Below are 11767 nucleotides of genomic sequence, written 5' to 3'. Positions count from 1 at the left end.
GGCCTGTTTGACCAACAGAAGCATTTAATTATACTGGCTTCTCTACATATAACATGCAACATTAGTCTTAGTGCAGATTAATTCAACCGAGTAATCAATGCTGATTGTAAAACCATCAAAGCTCAGATGAAGAGTCGTTACAGTGTGTGCAGGCCACCATCTGTGCTTCAAGCTTCATACACACATGGACAAGATTAATCTGCTGTTTTACACATTTAACTGCCTTCCTTTCTTTCTTTCTTTCTTTCTCCCATCACACTTCTTACCTTGTAACGGTCTCTCAGGGCAGTGAAAGAAACATTAACTGTTAAAAACAAAAGGCTAATCGATAGTTTGATTGAGTAGAAGAGAGTCCTACATACATTGTTTACCTCCACCAGGGTGTGTGCTGCAGCTAGCTTAGCCTCTGCTAGTTTAGCCTCTGCTAGTTTAGCCTCTGCTAGCTTAACAGTTTCAGTTTGCGATAAAAACACGCAGCCATCATAACGGCCACCGCTCCTATGACAACGAGGAAGGCCACGGCAATCCCCAGGCCCACGGGTGCGTTCCTGCCGTCAGACTGGTCAGCAGACAGAGCTGTGCACAAACAAGAGCGACAGCAACATGTGATGCGTGACTCCAAACAACAGCAGACATTGTGACACATGCTAATACCAGAAACATATACGTACCTTCTTCTTTGGCGAGAACAGCTGGAAGAGAGAAATGTAGTCATCAATATTTTGCTTCAGTTACGAGTGAAACATGTCAAAGAGGAGATAGTTATGATGAGAGACTTTCTAGTGGTGCACGTACGGTTCTCTGCCTTGGCTTTGATTGCCACAGTGAGCACAGACGGCTGGGTGATGGTCTCCTGGATCACTGTGGCCCCCACACTCCTCCGCTTCCTGTTGCATTGCTGTGGGAAAAGGCCAGAATGAGCAGGATAAGCTGGTGGTCTGAATGGGGGGTTTACACTGTAAGATGGCCTCCCGTCCTTATACCTTGAAGATGCTACAGGTGCTGCTCTCGCAGAGGCGCGTGATGCAGTGCAGGTAGTAGGTGGAGATGGTTTCATCCTGCTGCTCGATGAAGCGGAACGCCGGGAAGTAAAAGCGGGCCTTCTGGCTGTCCCCGTTCTCCAACACCGTGGTCATCTGGTCTGCAGAGCACCTTTCAATAGAAGGCGAACCTCACCAGTGCCCATTTGCACATCACACGGATACATACAGGCAGTGTATTAATGATAGAAAGAGAGGGAGATGAAATCGAGAAAACAGAACCCCTGGGTAAACCCCAGCTTGTGGAAGACCTGCAGGTGTACAGCAGTTAAAGGTTTAAGCTTTAAAGCTGGACCCTGCTCTCCAGTCCACGGGGCAGAATTCATAATCAAGCCTTCAAGCAGTGGAGGGAGCAGATTTTACACCACATACACTTTTCTCAACATTGTTCATTGTGCGTTCTTGCTTTTGCTCTGACTTACGGGATAAAGAGGTTATAGAAGGTGGAGTTGTTGGGCTGTGGAGACACTGAGGTATAGCACCGGTCCAGAAGTACAAAGTACCTGTGGAGAAAGAATGAGGTCCCCAGCACGGAGTCAGAGACTCCAGGTCACAGGCGGAATCCTCAAATTTACAATCTATCAAGACACATATGGCTGGACACTAAGAGAACCTTCTTATCTGGCCATTCACTCACGACACCCATTTCTTTATCAGATGATTACAGATGCACATGTGATATGGCGATAACAGCTCTTACTGCGACGTCAGATTGGAGGCGACCACCTCCACGTAGACATTAGTTCTAAGTTCGATGCCCAGTGGTGGAATAACAAGGGGCTTCGTGTAGTTTATGTCCTGGCAAAGAGAGAAGAATAAAGGTCACCACCATCTGAACCCTTACACTGGCTTTGAAAGTGGATGAATGTGAGGAAGGTGTTGGGAGATGTGTGAGGTCTCACCTGGAACAAGGCCATGTTGAGAGTACTGATGAAGCTCCCGTTTTTGTCCTTCAAAGCAATGGAGGATGCTGACCTGAGAGGAAGAGGAGCAGACGGAAGGAAATCAGATGATGCGCTGATAACTTAAAACTATACCACCTGCATGATAATACAACGTACTTACACATCCATCTGAGTGTTGTTAATGAGATACTCCAGTGGGTAAGCACACGAGTAGAAATACTTGAGCTCTGCGTTGAACGTGATTGTTCCGATGGTCGGATCGAAAGATCTGATCACTCCGCTGACATTGACAGTTTGAACGTTGGAGAAATCTGAGAATATTCCTGTTCCCGGAGCACTTGTAGTCTGAGGAATTATTTAGAAGAAACATGATAATTTAATCAGCGCTCAAATATGAATGCTGACCCAAAGGCTCCCACGCACCAGGCAAGCAGTGATGAAATCGTTGCAAGAAAGTGTTAGAACACGGTTCACTTGGCTCAACAAAGTACTGTGTCTATGTTACTGTGTGGTCATGAGAGACCAGGACCAGGACCAGGTCCAGGACCAGGACCAGGACCTTAGAGTCAGATTCCCTGTTATTTTCCAACACCTGTGCCTCGGCTTAATACGAATCAGAATCAGTATGCTGCACTGTTGTAATACTCACTCTGAATGTGCTCCCACAGGCGTTTCCCTCTCTGATGGGGAAGCTGAATTTCACCACTGGAGGCATGACCGAGGTGTCCAGTGTCCCCTGACAGTCATTCTCTGGGACACGGTTCAGGATCAGCAAACTCTCGTTGTATCCGGTGTAGATCACCGGGCAGACTTGGATGGCCAGGTCAATGGAAGAAGTCCCACACACCACGGCAATATCAGTGTATTCTGATGAAGATGAGATAAGATCATTCCCTTTAACAGAACAAGGCTACTCCAAACCACACCAATGTGCGAAGTCCAAAATGAATTAAATTTTTAATGCATTTGTCATATCTGTGTCTATATCCATTACAAATGCAAATACCAATCTTAATACATTAAATTTGAGTTTTGCCTGATATACATTCAATGAAATCCCTGTGAGCCTCCAATCCAAAGCTTACAGCATGAAGGCTGTGGTACCTGGTCTCCTGGCAAGCGTTCCACAATCACTGAGGTTGAGGGCCTCTCGGCCCGCAATATACAAGGAGGTCAGGATGAGGAAGGTGGAAAAAGCCATCTCACTGCTACTGCCCTCTGTGAAAATCTGAGGGAAACACACACAGGGGTCAGTGACAGCAAATCCTCAAAATCCAAAGGCAAACATCTGTAGGTCCAGAAGATAAAGGTCCACATTTAGAATCACACTCCAGTGCTGTCAATCTCCTATGACATATGCTGTTAGTCTGGGCTCTCACCTCCTCTGCCTCGTTCCTTGTTTAGGGTTGGAGAGAAGTGGGCTCTTATATATGGCCGACAGGACCCCTGCATAATCGTAAGACTTCCATAGGATTGGATTGGTGGGGCTGCTTCTCTTTGTGCGAACAAGACGTTTGTATAGTGGTTTTTAGGCCGTGGTCCTTCCTGGAGGCAAAACATGAAACCCAACACAGTTACCTTCAAAGTCACACGCTGACACAATGTCCAGGAAGCTTTGTGATTTTGTGTGTGAAATGTAGCCCTTAACCTGCTAAGACGACATATAATAAAGTAAAGCAACATATGGCCTCTGTCTATTGGGACCACAGGAACAATGGGAGAGCAGCGTCTGTTGTTTTCTTAGGGTTTGATATGATCTGGATGACCCTTTAGTTTACAAATTAACACAAATGATTACAGCTGCTAATCATTAGATGTTATTTTAATCAGATGGAAAAAAGAACAAAATAAATCAACTGATGCTTTGGTTGGGATTCATTTTGCTCATTGTGTGACTGCTAATTCATGAGCATACGTGATAAAATTGCAAACTTGATTCCCAATGATACTTGGTGGAAAAAGTCAGGAAGCGCGTGTGAGTCAATACAGAAACCCCCACATTTCCAGAGCTTCAAGTGATTTGAAGCGTGATTGAAGGGCACCAGTAACCCAATCGTGTCAGCTGAGCCACCTGGGAAGGCAAAGCGTTTACTGTGATTAGGGTCAAACTGGAGGACGGGAGTCATCCAGCCTCTCTTGTCACATGTGCGAAATCACGCCGCTAGATGCAGGACACGGCCATGACTCATTCTAACCCCGTCACCCACTCCCACTTCCACGCAAACCTGTAACGTTTGTGCCTGTGCTTTGTTTCTGACCCGTATGACCATTTTTGGGAGGAAGGTTTGACCTTGAGAGGATGATGGAGGCTTTTGTTCCTTTCATTTTACTCATCAGTTGTCATTGTGGATGAAATGAGTGATGGGGTAATAAAGAGCAGTGAGTCACATTTACTGTATTTAGGTCATCAGGAAGAAAATCCATATGACAGAAATGGAAAGATTTCCTTTGGAACTTTTGCCACAAGAACATGGCAAGAAAAAGTTTTGAAAGGTGTGGAGCAAATATATTACAATTAGAAAATTAATCAGAAGTTATTCATTACATTTCTTCACATTAAGCGTTTATTTAAAAAAGCAAAGCTCAAATGATACTGACAGGGTTGAATGCTAAATGTTTACATAAAGAAAAGGTGATAATGAATGACAATTGCATAAAGACAAATAAAAATACAATTATTGATACCGTATTTAAATTCATAGCTGCACAAAATGTTTTTATTCTCTTAATGAATGTTGCGCTCCAGTGTATTAAACCCCTATTCAAACTTTCAACAAACAATTTACATTGATTAATATTAACCCACTGTACTTTATTACCATTCATAACTCATGATTTGAATTTTGAATATTCATGTGTCATTAGCTTTTTCTCACCTGCTTCTTGACATTTGAATACAAAATGATCATTCATTAAATTCTACAATTATCTTGTGTTATATCATTATTATTTGACATGTTACTAACACTACAACGTCCAAAAAATAGATGTAGAGATATTGAAAACAATAAATACATGACACCTAAACCGATAAGATACACACCTTTGATTATGCATGCACTCAAAGAAAGCCAAAGGTGAGCCGCAGCATGTACTTGTGTGTGTACTGTGTGTCAGTGAGATCATTTCACACACTATTATTGATTCACTTAAAGTTGGGGTTCCAGACACCCGAGGGTGTGGCTGTCTGGAGGCGGGACTTCTGCAGGAGGTGCATTGACAGCAGGAAGAAGCCCATGCTGACTCCGCCCAGCACGACCACGCCCGACAGCAGAGCAGTGGTCACTGGGTTCATGGGCAGGGAGGGTTCAGCAGAGGCTGGGGGAGGGAAAGCAGAGCAAGAACACAAACGTAACACAATATGACTAAACGCTTTCTCTCTATGTCACAAGTTAAAGTGTCACATGCTGGATCTCTGTGGAACTGAAGTGGGTGTGATACCATATTATGATTTCTGATGTCATGATTAAAGTTTCTTACCGAGTTGGGAGTTGTTGACACGAGTTTCATCTGGAAAAAAGGTTTTAGAAGAGTTATTGGACAGATTAGTTATGAAAATCACAAGAGTTCATTCATAACATACCTCCACCAAGACCCATCAGTGATCTCACTACAATTTTAACGACTGCCATGAAATGAAATCAGATGTGTGAAAAAAGATGTATTAACAGTTGAAAATATGTCCAATATGAATACTGCTAAATGAACATAATCTTAGAGATGATTTGGCTGCAGCTAGTTTGGAACCTCTAGATGAGCTCTGCATCGTTTGCGTCATACAAATGCTTGACTTAACATTTTTTCAGACTGTCTTGGTCACCACTTCACACACAAAACTCTAAGGCAAACCTGATAATTGATTATTTCACTGAGAATTACAAAGAAAGCTCAACTCTCATTTTACCAAACAAGTGCACAAGGTACTTGAAATATAGGTGTTTTTTTTAAAAAGCCACTTCAAAACTGGAACTCATTGACAAATAATATAAAATGTAAAAGGATTTCCAAAGAGAGTGCTCCAGCATGGGATTTAAAGTAGTGCCAGGGCTCAGACAGGTCAAAAATAAGAAAAGTTCCTTTACTGCTCTTAAGGATAAAAGGCTTTCTTGTTGCATGGCTAAGAAAAAAAAGGAATCCCAGCAGTTGTTCTTTTTCTCCTGTGTTTTCAATGTCAATTTGAGGTACACATTTTTTACTGTTGTTTGTTTTTGATGTTCTTTCAATTACCCTACTCATCATGTCTCACTGAAGTCAAATGACTGTTACTCCTTAATGATCGTTTTACCCACTTTATTGTCTAAGTAAGTAAGTTAATTTCTTTTAATGTAATTACTTTGTGGATTTTATATTTTGATCTGTTTGCAGTGTGTTATTTAGTGTTTGATTTGCTCATGTAGCATTCAGGGGCCCCCGGAAGACTGAGCAACTCCATCTGCAGGAGTTAATGGGAAGCCTGATGAACAGGACGCTGTTTGGTGAGGCTGTTGATGTGCAGCGTACATGGAAGTGCTGTAATCGGATCTCAGTATTTGGATAATGTATCCAGAGAGGAAGGATAATGTAGGGCTGAGATTGGATCATTGTCAAAAGTTGCCATGCAGGGACACATTCATGAGATAAAATCTGCCGCCTCGTCCTCATGGCTCCGCTCGCTCGCATTCATAAAGTTATTAGAATGAGACTTGCGAATTGGATGGATGAAGATCGTGCATAGAGGGAAGAGGAAGGACGTGATCTAATCACAGCACAGCCAGTATCCAGATAACAGCACAAGCTGATACGAAGAGTAAATACAAGTACTGTCCTCACATGTCGAGATGTGTTACCTGTTTATCCCTTTTGGATTTTGTCATTAATATTTGTGTTATAAATGACAAGAAATACACCAAAATGATGAGCAACACCTCATGCAAGGTTACAGAAAGTGAAACCAAATTACCGTCTCCACACCTGCCTTTAAATCTATTCAACTATTCTTATCTACCAACACAATTTCCTCAAAATCCCTTTTGTTATTTTAGATGTCACACACACACACACACACGCACACACGCACACACACACAGAGTGAGAGAGAGGGAGACAAATACTGGTGATGGGTAACCTTCTAATTCTAACAGATGTGACAACAAAGCTCAGCGTCTCATTGTGTTGCCTTCTCCTATTGAAGTCTACTCAAAACAGACATTTACAAAAAAAAGAAAGAAAAAGGATTCTAACAGAAATGAACTCCAGATTCCAAAGCTCCTTTATAAAGAATGTGATTTCTGAACCCAGACCACTGATGAAAAGATGCCTGGCTGGTTGATTGGTTTATGTGTGTTCATGTAGGTGTGTGTGTGTGTGTAGGTATGTGTGTGTTCTGTTAGAGCCAGTTTATTGCTCATACCACTCCTGGTTATAATGGGTCCGGCGGTGATGATGGCATTCCCAAAAGCTGCTGGTTGGGAATCAAGGCCTTCTTCTTCATCCCGCCTGCGCCGCCGCCGCCGCCCACAGATCTGCCAATCACACCTTCATATTTAAAACATGACGGATCCCCTCGGCTGCCGCACTTTGGGGATTTCTGAATCCTTCCACTTACCGGCATGAGCATGATGCAGTCATCTGCCCGGCAAAGCTTGGTGACGCAGTGCAAAAACACAGTGGACATCTTTTGGTGTCGGTGTTTAACAAAACGAAAGACCTCGAAAGCAAAACGGCCCATCTGGCTCTTCCCGTTCTCAAAAACCGTGGTTTGAGGGTCTTTGTAGCAGCTGAGTCAAAAGAGCAACACACTGACACACACATACATGTATATACGTGCACACACACACACGCACATATTTGAAGATGTACACTGTGAAAAAGTAGCACTTATCAGGATTTTGGAGAGTCTGGCTGTGAGGTGAGTGGTTTGGGTGAATAGGTAATGGCTCTCTTTTATGGCTTAACTTGTCATCATCTTGGTGGGAAAAAAAGAGAGATTACCCTAAGAAAAGGTCATAGCGTAGTTCATCATTGGGATTCCCTGAGGGGGTTGTGTAACAGTAGTCCATCAAGATGTTCCATCTGCACAAGAGACAAAACTGTGAGGCGATGCAGGATAGAGATCAAACACCACATGGGAAAGCGCAGATCTGCCATTCCCCTCTACTGACTGGCGCCGTCACGCAGCATAATAACATAATGGCATAATGTGGAAAAATGATGCAGGAGCAATTAAAGGATGCTCTAAGTGCATGTGGGGCTTCAGTTATGTGTGGCTGTGAAAGCAGGCAGGACTACTGGAGTGTTCAGAATCAAAGCCTAAATGACATTTTGTCGATTTTGGGGGATTACCAGGCAATCAGAATCAGACGAGGGAAAGAAGGACGGAAGGAAGGGTGGAATTTAAAAGGAGAAATTAAGAAAAGGAGAACAGATAGAGATAGAAAGAAAAGAAGATGGTTAAGAGGGAAGGAAGGAAGGAAAGAAGCAAGGAAAAAAGGAAGGAAGGAATACATCAGAATTTGAATGTGTGTAATCATATTCTTCTCTAACCAGATATCACAATCGTATAAAAGTGTAAAGTCACCCTAAATAGAAGGCAAAGAGCCTCTAATGTATGAGTACTTCACTACTTAGAGACTATACGACTACTTGAGTACCCTCAGTGGCTGAATGTTATCTGGTACCTTTTGTCCAGGTTTGTGGCTTTCACAGCAGCAAACACTCGAGTTTTCAAAGCGAGTCCAGCTGCTGGAATGGAGAGCGGCTGACTGTACGACGAGTCCTGCACAGAGACAAAATCAAAGCGAACCAAATCCGTCAGCTTAGATCAAACTGGGATGATCTATTAATATTCAAGGAGTATAGGCTCCAGCTTTAAACTCACATTATACAGCATGATACTCAGCGTGCTCACAAATGTGCCGTTGCTGTCCTTGACTGATATGGCAGCAGATGAACTGTGAACATATGCAGCAGGTGACATTTGCTTCATTACTATGCGTTTTTCCGGGGGTTTGAAGTCAGACAGTGTTTACATTTTTTTTGACTCCATGCAAACAATAATCGAGAACGCAGAAAATGGCAGAAAGGTGTGACGAAGGCGGGTGTGAAGAGCGGTTTGTTGTTTACAGAGCGGATGTATCTGTAAAGATGGCTCACATGACAAATCTTTTTTTATTCCAGAGTTTTTAGAGCTTTTATTTTCTAATATTTTCCAGAATAAAAGACGTTTTTCGTTGTCATTGTTTTCTTATTTATTTTTCTATTTATTTAAAATTAGATTTTCTATCTTCTTCTCAAAGAGAAGAACTTGATGGCATTTTTATTTTTATTTTTGCATCAGCTGTGTATTAGTTTCTGGATAACAATGCCGTAAACAATCTAGAAAGATGACATACATGTGTCATCATCATCATGAATAAAAGATGCAAAATGCTGGAATAAAAACAAAGCCACTCAGGCCTTTAATTACCAAACACAGGGAAGGGACACAATACACAAAACTCTTAATTAATAAGGGAATAAATCTAAATCTAAAAGGAAGACGACCAAATTCACTGAGGTAATTTGCTGAAGGTCAGACTCTTTGCGGAGACTCAGAGGATTTACCGACGGCCACTTACGATGCCAGCTGAGAGTTATTGACCAGATACTCCAGCGGGTAGCTGCAGCTGAAACCGTACAACAAGCCGGGCAGGTAGCTGATGATGGTCGGGGGGTCGGGGGTGTCGATATAACCTGAGACGTTCCCTATCTGCACCAGAGACATGTTCCCGTAGGCGTTGACCCCGTAGGCTGTAGTGACCTGTGCAGAACAACATCTTTGCTACACCAGGTTGCTCTCTTACTCAGTAAACAAGATTTGGATATTGTTTTTTTATTCCCTGCACACCAAGTTAAATGATGTGTTTTAATTCATTTATTTTATTTATTTTCTGCTGACCTTTTCACTTCTTTTTTGTAAATGTTCTGTCTCTGTTGGCTTATGCATAATTGTGCCTCTATTTTGCCCACTTGAGACCACTCTGACTAAAAAAGGTCAAAACAATAAATAAAAGTCAAGCTCCTCACCACCAGGCTGTTGCCGCAGGCCTCCAGTGTGTTCAGACTGATGCTAAACAACAGCGCGGTGGGGAAAGTGTTGTTGTTGATGAAGCCACGGCATTGGGCATCGCCGTGGTGACCGTTCAGAGCCATGTCGGCGTCGGTGTAGCCAGAGTACAGCACGGGACAGAAGTTGATCTTAAGAGTGATGGTCTGGACCCCACAGTACACACTAATGTCCCGCTCGCCTGGACAACAGGAGGAGACGCAGATTCCACAGCAGTAGTTAGTATGAACATCAAACATTCTCTGCACCTTGTTTCTGTGTGTTGTTTAACCAAACACCTCTGCATTTGAAACTGGAGTGGAGATGTTAAGCTTCCAAATGCAGCAAACTGTGAAATGTTGGCAAGCAAAAATGCAATAATTCATGTTAGAGAGCAAATGTCTGTATTCAAAGAGATATAAGAGAGAATTCTAACAGCATAAACTTTATACTAGTGCCAGTCGAGTTTATGAGCGCCATAAACAAACAAATAAATAAATACTAGAAAGGCAATCATTATGTCCCCCCTACCCCTCTGTTCCTCTACAGCATTTCCATTCATGTCCAGCTGCCTTATGTATCTGTGTGTGCGGAGCCAAGTGCACCTTTGATAGTCAGTCATGAAAAAAGGGTTTCTGGATATTCAAAAATTGCGATTGATCTATTATGTTTGAAGAATTAACAAAAATGTCACAACTAAAATCTTAACAACAACGTTAAGGTCTGATTGTAGAAATGATTGGATCCAGATGAGAACGGGAAAAATAAAATAAAATAAAATAAAATAAAATAAAATAAAATAAAATAAAATAAAATAAAATAAAATAAAATAAAATAACTGTGTCAAATGCATAGCAACAAACAGTAACAATCAAAAGAGCAAGTAAAGACTACAGAGTAACAGTGGTCATAAATCAAAGCTACCCAGCAGGAATATGACTGACAGCTTCAGCCTGAACACTTAGTTTCAGTGATTTAAAGTCTTTTCTCAGATTAACTGTGTCTGTCTCTGTGTGCGGAGACAGACTCAAGATTCAGGAGACAGACGCCTCATCTGCAAAACAAGTTAATGCCCTGAAAGGGAAGACGTGTTAAGTGAGCCTCTCCTCTGACATGTTAATGTATAGACTTTGTTGGGTCTCACCGGGGAACCTGCTGTGGTGGTTGGCATCGCAGTTGTATCCGTTAAACTGTGCGAAGACAGACGCGCTCTGGCTCATCAGCAGGAAGACAAAGCACATTGGTGTCATTTCCGCACCTGAGAGAGTTTCAGCCACTGTCATCGTCACAAGGTCAACATTGCATTACCCACACTCCTCGGCTATACGGCTCTGCTGCTAAAAACGGTGCTTATCTCTAAATGAGAAACAATGCTGCTCTGTCTCGCCTGTTTCCTGGACGACTTCAAGCTCTGACCTCTATCCAAGCAGTACAACCTTCTCTCCCCAAGTCCCCTAATCCTCCTTATCCTGCTCCCTCTGCTGCCTTTTACCTAAGTCCCTCATGTTGGTCCAAATTCTCTACTCGCCCCACTTTGATTCTTTTTTTTATTTTTCACACTTTTTCACCCATTTCCTGCTATATCCCGTAATCAGTTGGAGCCCCTCTTACCCTGGTTTATGACGAGAGAAAGGCTCAGCACTGTGCCACGAAGCTTTGGTGGCATCAAGCACCCTCAAACTCTGGGAACCCGACCGCAACGTCAGCCTTACGTATGCATGAGTGTGTGTGTGTATGTGTGTGTGAAAGATAGAGGGGAC

At 42.6% G+C, this 11767-nt stretch overlaps 2 protein-coding genes across 3 annotated transcripts; both read right to left on the bottom strand.

Moving 5' to 3' along the window:
* Positions 1-439: 439 nt before the first annotated feature.
* On the bottom strand, positions 440-3164 carry LOC142995274 (zona pellucida-like domain-containing protein 1). Its single transcript, XM_076146265.1, has 10 exons — positions 3050-3164; positions 2595-2812; positions 2106-2290; positions 1943-2015; positions 1741-1838; positions 1463-1543; positions 984-1152; positions 796-898; positions 672-692; positions 440-576 (listed from the first exon to the last, which is right to left on the bottom strand). Exons 1-10 carry the CDS (start codon positions 3144-3146, stop codon positions 440-442), a joined length of 1182 nt encoding a protein of 393 aa, XP_076002380.1. The 5' UTR covers positions 3147-3164.
* A 1918-nt stretch (positions 3165-5082) lies between these two features.
* Positions 5083-11257, bottom strand: LOC142995433 (zona pellucida-like domain-containing protein 1). Of its 2 annotated transcripts, XM_076146498.1 has the most exons (10): positions 11152-11257; positions 9989-10209; positions 9541-9722; positions 8802-8874; positions 8602-8699; positions 7916-7996; positions 7530-7701; positions 7335-7446; positions 5426-5455; positions 5083-5263 (listed from the first exon to the last, which is right to left on the bottom strand). In XM_076146498.1, the coding sequence occupies exons 1-10, from the start codon at positions 11255-11257 to the stop codon at positions 5091-5093; spliced, it is 1248 nt and encodes a 415-aa protein (XP_076002613.1). In that variant the 3' UTR covers positions 5083-5090. The 2 variants fall into 2 exon arrangements, with proteins under 2 accessions (XP_076002613.1, XP_076002614.1); XM_076146499.1 differs by lacking the exon at positions 7916-7996.
* Positions 11258-11767: the final 510 nt, after the last annotated feature.

Source organism: Genypterus blacodes, unplaced genomic scaffold, assembly GCF_046128005.1.
Source record: "Genypterus blacodes isolate CSIRO-AG114 ecotype Tasmania unplaced genomic scaffold, CSIRO-AGI_Gbla_v1 ptg000032l_1, whole genome shotgun sequence".
In the NCBI taxonomy this organism is placed as follows: Eukaryota; Metazoa; Chordata; class Actinopteri; order Ophidiiformes; family Ophidiidae; genus Genypterus; species Genypterus blacodes.
This window is presented reverse-complemented; position numbering and strand designations above follow the sequence as displayed.